Raw genomic sequence first — 15714 nt, 5'->3', positions numbered from 1 at the left:
GCCATTGATCCTTTAAAATGGTTCTTCACCCATTCCAGGAGTTCCAGAGTCTCGCGCCCCAATATCCACTATTCACAGCCCTGTTCCTCCATTGTTTAAATACAATAAATACTAAATAAAAGAAATGATAGCGAACCGTGAACGATTCTTCCTTTATCGACATTTTTATATTGTTTAACAACAATACGGCAGGAGAAATTAAGAAGTTAAATGGGGATATTCTGGTTGTTAAGTAAGGTATAAATCAAAGTGAATTGAAGCAGCAATCCGCGAGTTTTAGCAGATTGCAGCCATGGAAGAATCTTTTCAAACAAACTATGAATATAAAATACATATCATTAAATGTATGCATTTATTATTTGGATATTTTGCGATAGAAAGTATGAAGAAAAAAATTAAATTGTTTTGCATAGGTATGAAAAAAAAGTTTCTCAAAGAAACTCTTGATAGAATCATTCATAGGATTAAGTTAAAAAATTAAGTGAACAAAAGTTTAAAATATTTTAACTCCTCGTTATACTAATTCATCATAGTGTTAAAGTTAATTGAAATCTAACTGTGTCGAATCGAAATTGTTTGACGGACTTTAATATATGTTTAAATATCAAAATTCTTCTTGTGGAAGAATTGATTTTATAACACGCACTAAGAAATCTAATAAATAGAACGAACTTGTCAAGCTTAAAATGGACTATTTATTACATATTTGATCCAATAATAGAAAATGAAACAATTATTTTAACCCCTAGAGCATCTTTTTTTTGCAATTTATGTATTTATCTTAACCCCTTCCTGCAATTAAGAAATAAATTTACAAAATGCGACTTTTCATTACATTACAAAAACCACTATAAACGAAACTAAATAACATATTTAATTAGACAAAGGTAATTTAAAAGTTCTTGTCACACGATTATTTGCTCATTTAATAAAAAAATATATATTTATCAAAACCGTGACAAATATTGTTCAAATGCTGAATGATGAACAAAACGAGCGTCTGTTTTAAATTTTTAAATGCAAACACAAAGCATAGTGTTCTCTCTTTCTAAACCTGTTAAAATCACATATCTCACCGTGAAAAAATGAGATATCATGACATTTATGTGTTTGTGTCAGGCTGGGAGAGATATATCTCCCAAAAATACTCCACGAGTGTTTGACGTCTAGGAGAGGGTTCTATGCTAACTCAACACAGTGTCTATTCAACACACCTTTAAAAAGTGACATAAAGTCATTAAAAACCATGAAAAAAAAAACCTAACCTAACCTAATATAACCTAACCTACTTAACCCAATTAATAAAGTTTTGGTTTTATCACTTTCCATGACTTATACCTTTTTAAGATAAGATTATAACTTTTTTAAGATGTGATGAATTATCATTTTATCGGTCACCCTAGGAGAGATATCTACCAGATTTTATCTAGGGGATATGCGGGATAGCTTTTAAATTTGAAAATTTATGCCCGTTAAAACAAAATCACATACATTTTGGAAATTCTGTAATTCTTTTATCAATTTTTGTTCTTCACATTTTATTTATACCATGTAAACACTATTTATAACTATCATAACACTATTTATAACTATGTAAACACACTTTTTTCGTATGATTTACAATCAAACTTAATTTTTAATGGACAAGTATGTATAAATGTATATTTCCTATCTTTTGTTTTCCACTTTGAGGTGAAGTCTCCAGAAACATCAGAAAAGTATTTTTATTATCTTTATTTAAAATTAATAGATGCTATTTATAAAATAAAATAATTTCTGATACATAATGTGGCTTAAATAATGAGGGTAGGTTTCTCTATTCTAGGGTTTGTGAGACTGGGGTGACTCAGAAGTCACGCAGTGTGCCTTTAACTGAAAAGAAACCAAAAGTAATCATAAAGCCAAATGACCCATCCGTGAAATAATTCACTTCATTTCCACAATGGATTACTGTAGAATAATTGCAAACGGTTTTATTATGACAATCTATCGGACCATGGGTTTTATTTACGTCAATATAAAAAAATTGGAGTGCATTGTTGGGCCAACGAAGGTGCTCACTGACTTGCCCTTAATCGATTATTTCACATCAATACGTGAAGTAACGGTTGACGAAGGACGATTGTTTTTAATTCAAAGGTCGACTGAATAATGCAATTCTGTTCGAAGTTCTTAATAGTTGAATCAAAACATGTGTTCATATTAAAGAGATTTTTATTTATTTCTTTTTATTTAGGAAGCAAACAGTCGTACAGTAAAAAACTATAACAATAAACATTCATATGTTCTAGACCAATTAAGTTCCATTGAGTTAAATGTTGATTTAGTATTTTTTACCTACGCAACATATTAAAGGGCAAAAAAAAATAAGCGTAATAAAAAAATACATAAAATTAATAACAAAAAGAAAAAATACAACTTTTTTAGCTATACTATTCACTACGGGTGATAATAATGTAATTTTCACAACAAAAAAATCGAATAAAATAAAAGTATTTTAATTTATTAATTTATTAAGCTGAATTTTATATGATATCAAGTTATGGTTGAAAATGTCTACATCTCTAGAGGCATTGTGAGTTTCACAGATACGTACTATTACAGAGTTTTGCGCGTATTTGGATTTACAATGTGGTATTCTAAATAAATCGTTCGATCTGGTGTTTTGCTTGGGGCAACGAAATGCAATCCTTTCTAACAGATATGATGAATCAACAAGGCAGTTCACGATTTTTTGTAAGAATAATGCATCAGAGATTTTTCTGCGTTTATATAGAGTGACAGGAACAAATCGATGGTCACTAAAACGATACGATAGGTGTTTCATAAATTTGTTCTGAATATTTTCAATGCGATCAATATATTATGTTTGATATTGAGGATTCCAAATTACAAGATATTCATTTTATTCTCAAAATCGATGGAAAATAAAAATTCCATAAATTATTCAAGTTTTTTTTAAAGACAATACACATACTGTATAGGACACAAACTAGCCTATATTCTAATGCACATATATGTTATGTTACGTAGGTATAGGTACATCCACCTATTCCTAATTTCTGAGATGAAGAATATGATTCGAAAGGGAGATATGAGAATAAATGCGGTTGTTAGAGGGAGCGCGCTAATATTAAAAAATGATAGTAATTAAATCTCAATTAAAATAAACAAAAAATTTCTAGACAAATGGTTAAGTTGCATTTAAATAAATACTGTTTTTTTCATACGCAGCTATTCCAAGTACAATTAATTTTTTTGGGGTAACAATAAACTTACTACTGACTATTATCATAGACACCTCACACTTCGAATTTTGACAGGTCTTATACAAGCCTAGTATAAATAAGTTTAATTATTGTTACACTGGTATATATTTATTTTGAATTATGCATTGTCTTACTGCACTTATATTAATAACTGCATTACTTGCAATAGATTGTTTATGTACACATTATTTTTTCTATAATTTATTGCTATTACTATCCTGTTTTCCACTTTACGCTTGTAATTCGATTATTACTGTATTATAAAAGCCATTTTATGGCGTTTGGATAAATAAATAAATATCTTTAACACGTTAAATAACAGAACAAAATGTGTTTTTAATGATTTGCGGAGCATTCATTGCTATTTTTTTCTATAGAGGGAAAATCATATAATTACCGTTTTGGCTCTACCAATGTTATATATTCAAAAAAAAATTGGTGTGTCAAGCCTACGCAAGACAGAAGTGAAACTTCTAGTATTTTTTTAAGCATCGTTTCATCAGCGGATGTCGCCTTTTTTAAATCCTTTTCGAACCAAAGCCGATCGCAAACGCTACAAGCATAGCCGAAAGGATTTTCCACAAACATTTTTTGAAATTGTTTATGTGCAAATTTGTGATTCACATAGCCACTATAGGGAGGCACAAAGTCATTATCAAATTCTATCGGTGGCCCATCGAAATGCTCTCCAATATCCATGTCGGAATCAACATCACTCAGTGATTCTCTATTCGGGAGTTCATGGTCATCGTGTACATTCTGTTAACAGAAAATATAATTTACTGGAAAACTCATTCGAAATCAATTTTTTCATCTATAATGCAATTTTTCAGAAATTGATACGTACAATATTGGCATTATTCGCATCATCATCATTCGGTTGTGTAGTTATGGCTTCTTGGACAGGAGCCTCTTGTATCTCATCAAAATCCTGGAAAAATTAATACATATTGAATGTAAATTTCCAAATTTAATTCAATGTTAATTAATAAATAAATTTATTCGAACAATGTAATCATGGCATATCAACTTACAATTTCGGAGGCATTAGTTTTTTTTTGCAAATTTTTATTTTGCTGCTGCCTTATTGAATTCTGGTGAATATTGTCGGGTTTTGGCATGGAATGTTGGTTATGTATTTGTGCTGCATGTAGGACGTATTCTGGACCATCATTGGGACTCAATAAATTCGCAGTACACGTAGAATTTGGAACGATTTTCCGTTTTTTTGATGGAACTGGAGCAGGTGTTATAGCTTCAGCTACCGCAGATTGCCGAAGTTTTTGACGGTCTCTGTATGCTTTACAACGTTCTGCTGCCGTTTTAGCTTGAGGTTTGGGAGGCTTTAATTCTTTTTTCCGCTGTCTGTACCGCCTGTTGGCCATTGCTTTGATTGTAACGACATTCCTACATCATATTTCACTGTTAATATAATCTCGCCAATATATTAAACAATCCTATTCCAACAATACTACTATATTGTGAAATATTTATCAACTCTTATAGGTTATATTTACCTTATGTTAATGTCATCACTGTGTGAATCAGACTCTCCTCTTCTTTGGTGATTCTCAGGGGATATTTCCTCTTGTGCCACTGATGTGTTCATCACCTCTATCTCGTCACTACTCATTTTTAACACTGAAATTCTGTACCAAACCGTATGAACCACAATCAATTACGTATTTCACTCGTATTACACTCACGACGCAGTATACTAACCAAGCAGCTGATGCTTGGCGTGGCGCAGTTCGCTGGTGTCTGAGAGAGAGGAAAGAAGAGAAGAGAGAGAACGTTCGTGAGCGGCTCCCCCACCTCAACAAGCGCATATGGTGAGAGAGGGACAGTGAACGGTGAGCGGTGGTGGGGGTACCCGCATTTTCGTGTCGATCCTGACTCGGTTTTACTCCGTCCCCGAAAATCCATTACGCGCCTAAAGAAGTTTCACTTCAATAACATAATTTTTTTGGAACTTAAATCTTAAAAGTGAAAATGAAAGTAGTATTAAAAAGTGGCAGAAAGTATAAAAAAGTGGAAAAAAGAATAAAAAGTATAAAAGTGGAAGAAAGTATAAAAATGGACGGAAGTATTATTAAGTGGAAGGAAGTATAAAAATTTTGGAGAAAGTATAAAAAAGTGTAAGACATTTTTATAAAGTAGAAAAATGTGTTTAGTAATAAATTAAGTATAAGAAGATAACGAAAATGAAAGTAGTATTAAAAAGTGGCAGAAAGTATAAAAAAGTGGAAAAAAGAATAAAAAGTATAAAAGTGGAAGAAAGTATAAAAATGGAAGAAAGTATATTATTAAGTGGAAGGAAGTATAAAAATTTTGGAGAAAGTATGAAAAAGTGTTGGACATTTTTATAAAGTAGAAAAATGTGTTTAATAATAAATTAAATATAAGAAGATAACGAAAATGAAAGTAGTATTAAAAAGTGGTAGAAAGTATAAAAAAGTGGAAAAGAGAATAAAAAGTAGAAAAGTGGAAGAAAGTATAATGTGTCTTGTTCTATTTCATGTTTTGTTTAGATTTATTAGTATTATCTTCCATAATGATATATTTGCATTTGAATGTGTTGCGATTTATATCGATGTGTGTGTACCCTGTTGCAAGTATTGTTATAACAATAATTAAGAAATGGTCCAACATTTAAATGAACACATTAGAATTTAAATAATGTTTTCATCTGACAGATGTGGTATGGTCGTTTACACGGTGACTCCCCTCCATTTATCATCCCTCTATGGTGTCAATGAGGTTATTTGAATACATTACGCTCCGAGAATGAAGTGGCATGAATACTCGAAAAGGCTCCTGCCACGTTAGGTCATAATGCATATATTTATAGCGGGCATTATTTATTATTTGATAATTTGATAATTTATTTGAATATCTTGTGTGAAATCGTTTGAATTAAATTTGAAACATTTGCTTAAGTTGAAGTGATAATAAATTGAGATTTCGACGGTCATTTAACATTTTTTAAAAATAAATACATATTTTATTTCATGATTTTGGCTGAGATTTGATTTGAAAAGTGTAGTAACAAAAATTGGTATTTTTTTCAGTTTATCGATATTAGAAAGATACGGTTCCATGATAACTCAACACAGTGACAATTCAACACACTTTTAAAAAGTAATATAAAGTCATTAGAAACGATGAATTATTATTTTTTAACCTAACCTAACCTAACCTAACCTAACCTACTTAACCCAGCTATAAAGTTTTTGTTTCATCACTTTCCATGATTTTATATAACTTTTTAAAGACGTGATGAATTATCATTGTGATGATTTATCCGGTCACCGAAAGATACATAGCTCACTATGGAAATGATGCTATGAACTGAAAAAACTCTTAGTTAGTTTTGTGACTAGATCAACTTTTTTTTATCACACAGCAAACTCTTGGGATTTTTTTAACATAAGCTCCACACAAGACGCCCCAACGAAAATAATATCCCCTAGGGTTTATGTAATCTTTGAAGATGCTGTGAAGAGGGTAAGAGGGTAAGGTAGGAGAAGGAAATGAAGGATAGGAAGAGATGTGAAAGACATTTGAAATCACCACTCCCACTTCGGTGCAAAGCTACGGGTCGAAAGAGTCTTACTGGAGAGATCAAAGATCTCTCTCAACCAGTCTCTTCAAATCCGGCCCGCCTGAGTCACCAAATTTGGCCTTTCTAAGTCACCAAACCTAGCGAATCACTTGGGGCGACCCATGGCAGAGGTGTTGGTTATGCAATGAATGGTTCCAGGGGCGGCGGTACTAATACACGCCACCTATTGTCAAAGTTTCACTGGCTCCAGGTAGTTGGAACTCTTGTGTGACTGTCCGGTAAAAAAACGATGATTTATTTAGAAACTCAAAACATGCAAAGTTAGTAGGTACGTACCCATATGAAGGAGATATTTTTCAGTTAATACTCCGTTTCCTCCGAGTTTAAAAACTCTAAGGACGGGTTGTTTCCGAGAATTTGAACAATTCATCAAATTTCAACGTTCATTTCCGGGTTCTGTGAAAGTCCTATTCAAGTTCTGTTATTATATCATTATTGGCTAGTTGCTTGACAAAACTGAAATAAAAACAGAACTTGAAAAAATATTTCACAGAACTTGAAAATGAATTTTTAAATTTGATGAATTGTTCAAATTCTCCGAAACAACCCGTCCTAAGTTTAAAATGTTGTTTCTAATTGAATAATATAAATTATTAATACTTGCCTTAATTTCTGACAGTTAAATATATATTTCAAAGGTCTGCAGTTAATTATTGTAAAGACAATGAAAACTGAAAATAGTTGCATTGACCTAAAAATTCTAGGGTGAAAAATCAATTTAAAACGTATTCAATGATTCTAACAATTTGTGGTCCCTTTTCGGATACTTCAAATAATAATAATAAATTATGCTCACACGTTCTGACCCTTGACTCTGCACCCCAAACACCCAACTACCCTATACCAACTACCCTACACAAAAGTATAGCCGGAGTCTTCCTACTTCAACAGAACTAACTGGGTACCTACCCCGCATGATGCGGTATATATTATATCATTTGTGTCATTCTACATTTCATCACTCGACATTTATGACGGCCTTCCTTTGTGCGTAAATGAGAGCGTATAATATTTGACAGGACAGCATTTATTTTATTATTCGGACAGTGTTCTTGGCAAGGGGATGAAGAGAAATGATACATGTATTCACAATGATCGAGGGAGGAATATATTATCACTTACGATTGTATATGCTTTTGTCAGAAACATCGATGACATGAATTATTTGGTACGACTCTAACCAACTCCATAGCAAAATGGTTATATTGTTGATATTTGGCAATAGTTTGCGGGATAAATTTCAATTTTATAATCACGAAAGTTTATATTATGTTACATTCATTGTGATCTAAAATTATGGCACTAGCCTATTTTTACAATCAGTATAGGTATTTAAATTAATCTTCAAAATTCATCCTCAGCAGATATATTGGCTAAGGAATACCCGAATCCTTTCCACCGCACAAATGCACAAAATAAATGACAAAATTTGTGTGTTGCATTCACAAAACTTCGCTGATATATTCTTCTTGGCAATAGAAATGAACCCTTGATATTTTCTGTCTTTAGTAAAAACCTGTCTTATCTTATCAAATAATGATGCTTTAGGGTAAATTATAGGGAGTTTACAACTCCCAAAAATAATGACAACATTACTTTTACCTAAATTCATGTGAGACTGGTATCACTGTAAGCCTGCGCGCGATACCTCGCTCGGCAAATAATTTATTCTGTCTCCAGCGGTCTAGCCGTCGGTTTAGCCCTAAATCTCCTCTAGCGTACGCGATCTGTTTTGTTCATAAAATTATTGTAACGTGAGTTTTGTTAAAATATAAACTAAATTGGAAATAACCAAATTCGCATTATTACACACTGAGAGTAATCACGCAACCTTGGATCTTGCGGAACCACAGAATCATTCAGTCAACAACTTATTTAAATTGGCGATAATCACAATCCTCCAAAATGCTATCATCTTCGGGAGTGATCTCTTTTGATTCAGAATGAATTAAAACACAGTAAACAATATATTTCACTACCCCTAGTTTGCAAGTTCCACGATGTACGAATTTTCGGACCCTTTTTAACTGTACTACAAGTTTTTCAATCAGTTAAAATTTTGAGAATTATTTAAAAAATAAGTGGGTATAAAAATCCGTAGATTCCAATTATTGTTAACCAACATTTAAAAAAATATTCTGGCACCATTGTATTCATTAATATCTTAGTACCAATTAATATAAGTTGACATTTTGTGAAATATTAAACCTTGTACCTATAACAGAATTTGTTTTATATGCTAACGTATAAGTGAAAACGATAGGCGACAAATATTAGTTACTATACTTGAAAAATTGACCTGTCTGAGCTGACCGTGAAAAATAACGGGATATTATAATTCTAATCTTTAAAAAGACAATTAAAATAATTTTTGTTGAAATATTAATTTACTAGCGCAGACCGGTGGAAAAATAACAAAATATTATAATTGTAAGACTAATAATAATGTTTGCTAAAAAGCGCTGAATCATAAAGTCTCTCTACGTTTTAAATATAGGAATAAGATAATAAAAAAGGTAATAAAAAATGTAATCACATGTAGGCAGGTATTTCATCGCTTGTCTGAATTCTTGAAAAATCATTTTAAATTTTGAAAATAAAATAATTTTCTGTTAAAACATTATGTTATTGGTAGGTACCTACTTTATCGCTCGTCTGAATTCTTCACACAATCAGTTACGATTTTGAAAATTACACTTAAATTTAAAGCAAATTTCAGTTCATTGAACGAGATTTCAAGCACTACTAACGAACATACAACCCAAATTAATCCAAATGATGAAAGGTAGGTGATACCCATTTTATCGCTTGTCTCAATTCTTGATACAATCAGTTAAAATGTAGAAACCAATGCTTAAATTGAAGGCGTTTTTGAGTTCATTCAACAAGATTCACGCAGTACTAACGCACAGACAACTGAAATTTGTATGTTTATATTATCGAGTATTCTAATTATTACCTACGTAATTTTGATTAAGACCTCTTACACAAGTGGAAGATTCAAACATCGGGCCCACGTACGTTATATAGAGTCCATTGGAAAAGCAGTTAATTTTCTAAGTAAGCGACTGTTAAATTGATGTAGGAATTTATCGGCCCACGAGCGCTCCCTGACCAAGCGTAAATCCGCACTTGGGGAGAATGACGATGGAACAAATCGGAAATAAATGCAGTACCGTGGCACCGGCGGGTGACCGCGGCAATAAAGCCACTTCAATTTATTTGTTCATTGAATTTCCCGTTACTTCTGTTTGTGGACTCCAACTCCAGTTTATTTACTGTCCACAAGAATAGTGTAACAAAAGGAAAGAGTAAAACCGGTGAAAATGTAAATTCATTCTTTCAAGAGCGAAAAGCTTTTCAGAAGGTTTTTTTTGCGTTTTTTTTACGATTTAGTAAAATCATCTGCAAAATTCTGGAGAATGCTTTATTCTGATAACAATTTAAAGTTTTTTTTTCATTACTGATCGTTACTGATTTCAGCCTATCATGGTCATGTTTAGACTGGTACAATATATGCAACGTTTTGGAATGTAAATAAAATATTTTAAGGAAAAATGTACCAGTCTAAAGTTGAACGTCATAGGCTGAAACCGGTAACGTTTAGAAATGTTGAACAAAGTTTAAAATTCTTTCAAAATATCATTTAACAAATACATTAAAATTGAAAGTTTATCTGTAATGCAATTTTGCATGTCACACTTATTACATAATTTGAGGACAGATTTTTTTGATGTGCGATTACATATATCATCACATCGTGATCAAAATGTTATTTAATATGATTATTTGAAAGCAACAGTCACTTTGTTTTCAGTAAGTTTGAAAAAAATTATCATTCAAACAATTTACAAGAAAAGTTTCTCACTGCCGTTTTCATGTATCAATTTCACAAAATACGCATTTCTGCTGAGAGATGAAAATAATTAATTAAAAACATCGTGTATGGTTATTATTATACGTTGTGAACAAAATTAATCACAAAAACTAAAGGTCGTGCCCGTTGAATAACCCTTATGAGACATTATCCCAAATCAGTAAAAATACATCAGTGAACCAGTTCACCGCTGAGACAATACATCTTACGTCACCCCCTCACGACACATCCTGAATTGATACCCCGCAGTGGGGTTTATTTATTTATTTGGCCGTACACATATCCTCAGCCGCCGTTAGATCACACTTAATGTCCCGACCTCCACCCCCGTGACGTTTATATCCGGGGTGGTGGCTGGTTCTGCTCTAGGGGTAGCAAAGACGTGGGATTTCGATGCTGGTTAAGTAAGCAATTTATTTTAGGTTTTTTGTGGAAATAATCCTTTTGAAAAAAGATGGGTCACGAGTCACAGACCGTCGAATGTATTTAAAATAAACATTGCGAATTGAAGTTAAGAAGATACGAATATCAAGATTCAATAAGGTCATTGACAGGGTATGGCACTGAGGAATTGAAAACAAACTGGTATATTATGAAATGTGTATGTAATACGGAAATTTTGATTCAAACAGTTTTTGCATTATGACTTCTTCCAAACGTTCAATGAAAGATGGCGTCCTACAGGGATCACTTATGTACACAACATTATTTTGTTGAAAATAATTGACAAATTGACAAACATATGATAAGTAGTTAATTATGAGATTTTCGAAGCCTCATTTACGTGGGTTGCCATTTTTGAAAATGGAGAGGTTGATTTTACTAGTTTTCGCGGTCTGACTTTTTTTAAATATTCAATGAAATATGGCGTCCCACAGGGATCGCTTCTGCATCCAACATTATTATTATGTTAAATTGACAAAAAATAGATAGTACGAATATACAACCGATCAGGGTTTTTAATATTATGATTCGGTACAGTTCTGAAGAACTGAAGAGAAGCTAAAATCGTAATGTGGCTCTTTTCTACGTATTACATTCATGAGTGTAAATGTAACACAAAAAAGCCATTTTACTTAAAATTGACAAATTGTGAGTCAGTGGATACGAAAACTGTGCCAGAATGGACCAGTTTTCTCAGCTGAGTTAAGATGAGGGGGGTAAAAGGGGAGCTGTCACAGAATCCTTTTGTCTGATTTCACTGTTCCCGAGTCCAGAAGTGAAAGGAAAAATACTAACTTTTCCACAGCTTTCTCCCCTCGCCCTCGTGTAAGTGAGCTTTATCTGCCAGAGTTACTTCACTGTCCTCTGGCTTTAAGCATAAAATAACTGTTTTAAAACATTTTTTAACTCTGAGGTTCATCTAAATGACTAAGACTAATTTTTAAAATATTTATAAATTACTTTTAAAAATAAAATCCATACCAAGGATACGCTGTTATAAATTGTGGGTACATGCTGTTACACTATCGAGACCCGTAAAAAATCACCGGATTCGAAGGTTTGATGAGCTAAAATTTTATGTTAAGAACACATTATAAAAGTAAAATTACGGCAGAATAATCAAGAATTCGATTCGTTAATACTTTGTTCTTGGTCAAGTTATCAAATTATATTTCATTTTTAACACAACAGTTCCAATTTTATTTTCTGTTAAAATATTATAATACTACGGGCAGGTACTGTAATGCTTGTCTGAATTCTTGACAAAATCAGTTAGAATTTTGAAATTTACACTTTAATTCAAAAATAAATCCGAGATAAAATCACTCAAATACCGACGCCCAACTGAAGTTAATATGCTCGATTAATTATCATGGCATTTCTCCGCAGGGATAGGCAGAGACTGGGAATCTTACATAAATGTTTTTTTCAATTTTCACACTGGATTTTCACTCATGCTTTGTATCATATTCCTGATGTTTTTAAAACCAGACATAATTTGATTCAAATGGTCGTGCTGCCTTCTTAGAGCAGCCTCAACCATATCTTAGGTCAAAAATATAACATATAATACATTAAAAATATCAAATTCATATTTATCGTATTGAAAACAACCAATATCATTTTACTAAACTCCTTTCGTATCGTTTTAGTAATCATCAATTTATTCCCATTGCTTTGTATGAATGTAGAAAAATCACTGATGCGTTATTGTTAGAATTGTTAACTGTATTATTGATTCATCATATCTAAAAAAAGGATTGCATTTTGTTGCCTTGAACGCAACACAATTTTTAAATGATTTATATAATATAAGTCTAATTATGCACAAAAATCATTAATACACACTATGAAATGTAGAAATTTTCAATTGTACCTTGAAAAAAGTTACAATCGATGTCACTGAATCTATCTTTTGATGCAAATGTTCAAGTATTTTTATTTTTTGTTTAATACTGTTCTAAACCTCATTTTTTTGTTTCTTTGTGTTTGCATTGTTTTAGTTACATACATCTACCAAATTTCTAAGAATACTATATTCCTATGTACTCGTACAATTATTTGTTTGTTTGTTCAGATCATTATTATGAATGGAACTTAATTGGTTTATCATATATGTATTGATTTTAAATTGAAATTATCTTATATTTAATTGTTGGATTCTTAACATAACAAAATACGATAAAAATCACTAATTCATGGTTTTGTGTTTAATTCAATAATAATAATAATAGTATTGAGGAATATTTGGAGCAGGTGGATACGTTTGTGTATTTAGGGAGTATGTTTACAAGAGATGGGAAGGCTGACAGAGATATTGAAAGAAGGGTAAATGCAGGTAACTCCATTAGTGGAGGACTGAACGCAGTTGGCGCTAACAAAAAAAAAATGTACAAAGAATCGAAGCTAGCAGTCCACAATGGAGTGCTGGTACCTACCCTAATGTATGGAAGTAAGGTGTGGAACTGGCAGAGAAAGGATGAAAGTAGACTGAACGCTGTAGAAATGAGATCTTTGAGGCGTATGTGTGGATGTATGTATGAGTGAAGAGTGCAAGGCTGATGTGAGCGTAATGACACGAAATCAAAAATACATACCACAACGAATTCTAACTTCCCTATATAGATGGCGGTTTGACTGTTGCAGGACAACATCTGCCCCGACCCACTAGTATATTATATAATGGAATATTTGACAAAAAACTTTAGAGAGTTTAAATTTAATTTACTTAAGTTAGTTTCAATTTATTAAATTGAATATTTCTAGATCTTATAAGGTTGCACTCATTTAAATGACTATTATTAAACCATTTTAATTTAAGGTGTAATCTTGTAACTGATTTTTACATCAAAAACATATACATGACACTACTATTTTTTTTTCTTTGTGATAATTTTCACGCCCGTGTTTCAAAAACGTCACGTTGTCAAAATTGATTAATAGACAAAAAACTTTCAAAAAGTTGATACTTTTAAAAGAAAATGTTTTTTTCTTACTTCTAACGACACGTTCGATTTAAAAAATATCTCAATTATACTTTTTACGCCGTTGGAAAATTCATAAATGAGAAAAATGAAAAATCGCGCCGGGGCGAGAATTCAATTCTGATAATTAAATGCTTACGCCACCGGGGTCCCTTGGCGCAGCCTCCAATCCGCACCATCTCACCCCATCGTCACAAAGTTACATCGGTGGGTCTACTCTCCCAGGCTTACCCCAATGGGGCAAATATATGGTATGACACCTCCGCTCATGTATAAATGCATGTTGACGACGCGTTTATACAAGTACAAGAATTCCCATGTTCGTGGGGTAGCATGGGGTGAACTGTGATTGAATGCTATCTCGGAGCTATAATTATGCGGCTGCAGAGTAACTCGCACTATATTTAGTGATTTTACGGCGTGTTTTACTTCGCAAATTACAAAATATTTAAAAAAAATCTAGTTTGCGTAAAATAGTACATTCTTCTTCTCGAATAAATAAATTTATACTTGAGCCACCCATAAAGGCTGTCAAGCTGAGATTTCCCAGAAAACAGCTAAAAAAATCAGAAAAACGACCTCATCTTGGAAAAATTCAACCAAAATAAAGAACAATTTATGTGTATTATATGAAAATGATCCCACTAAGTAATTTTGTAACTATTAAAGAAATAATTTGTGGTGTTTGTATGAATGTGTGTAAGTGCAAGCGAGATAGCATGCTTGCGAGATGCTATAAAAGGCGGTGCATACTACGATTGTCCCTCTTTTGTTAATGGCAGCTCTACAATAAATATCACTACAAGATCACGTATCATTATTGTGTACGACCTTCACCAGCTACAATAATACTCCTGCCTCTAAACTACATTGGAATACATTACATAATTTAACTCAATCAATTTTCTATTTATAAAGCTTATGTTTAAACCATCTTATTTTGAAAAATCGCCAAAATAAATCTGTAATTTTAGTTGAGACATTAGTTAGCATTAATAGCATCAATCAAAACAAATTAAATGAGGTACGCGGTGCATACAAATTCATACTTTATTTATTTTTATTCTACCAAAAGGTTTCAAACAATTAAAGAAAAACGAGAAATAAATAACAAATTGATATTTTTGCTATTTGTTTTTGAGGTTTTATGCCGTGTTGCGCTAAATCCGTCTTTAGCCAACGTTTAGGACAGCATTGCAGTGTCCATCATCAGGGCAGATGTGTTATTTATGTTTATTGTTATTGTTAATTGTTATGTTTATTGTTATGTGTTATTAAATGCCCTGATGATTGACACTGCAATGCTGTCCGAAACGTTGGCTAAAGAAGGAGTTAGCGCAACACGGCATAACACCCCAAAAACAAATAGCAAAAATACTTTTGGCCGTGAAAATCTTAAATCATATTTAACAAATTGATACGTTATTTTGACAAACTCAACTAATCAATTTTATTTTTTTACATTTCAAATGATCCAACAACTGTGAAAATAATTTTGTTTTTCTGGTCGAATAT

The 15714-nt window shown here is 32.2% G+C and overlaps 1 protein-coding gene and 1 pseudogene across 1 annotated transcript; both read right to left on the bottom strand.

Moving 5' to 3' along the window:
* LOC149413733 (paired box protein Pax-6-like) overlaps positions 1-15714 on the bottom strand; it is a 149315-nt pseudogene that overhangs the window by 82625 nt on the left and 50976 nt on the right.
* Positions 1822-4912, bottom strand: LOC149413735 (uncharacterized). The gene is made up of 5 exons (XM_089644394.1): positions 4787-4912; positions 4304-4676; positions 4117-4200; positions 3723-4028; positions 1822-1872 (listed from the first exon to the last, which is right to left on the bottom strand). Exons 1-5 carry the CDS (start codon positions 4900-4902, stop codon positions 1822-1824), a joined length of 930 nt encoding a protein of 309 aa, XP_089500520.1. The 5' UTR covers positions 4903-4912.

The sequence above is a fragment of the Hesperophylax consimilis genome, chromosome 21 (genome assembly GCF_061612785.1).
Source record: "Hesperophylax consimilis isolate HC1 chromosome 21, BYU_Hcon_1.0, whole genome shotgun sequence".
In the NCBI taxonomy this organism is placed as follows: domain Eukaryota; kingdom Metazoa; phylum Arthropoda; class Insecta; order Trichoptera; family Limnephilidae; genus Hesperophylax; species Hesperophylax consimilis.
The sequence above is the reverse complement of the archived record's forward strand: the minus strand, read 5'-3'. Positions and strand labels throughout refer to the sequence as shown.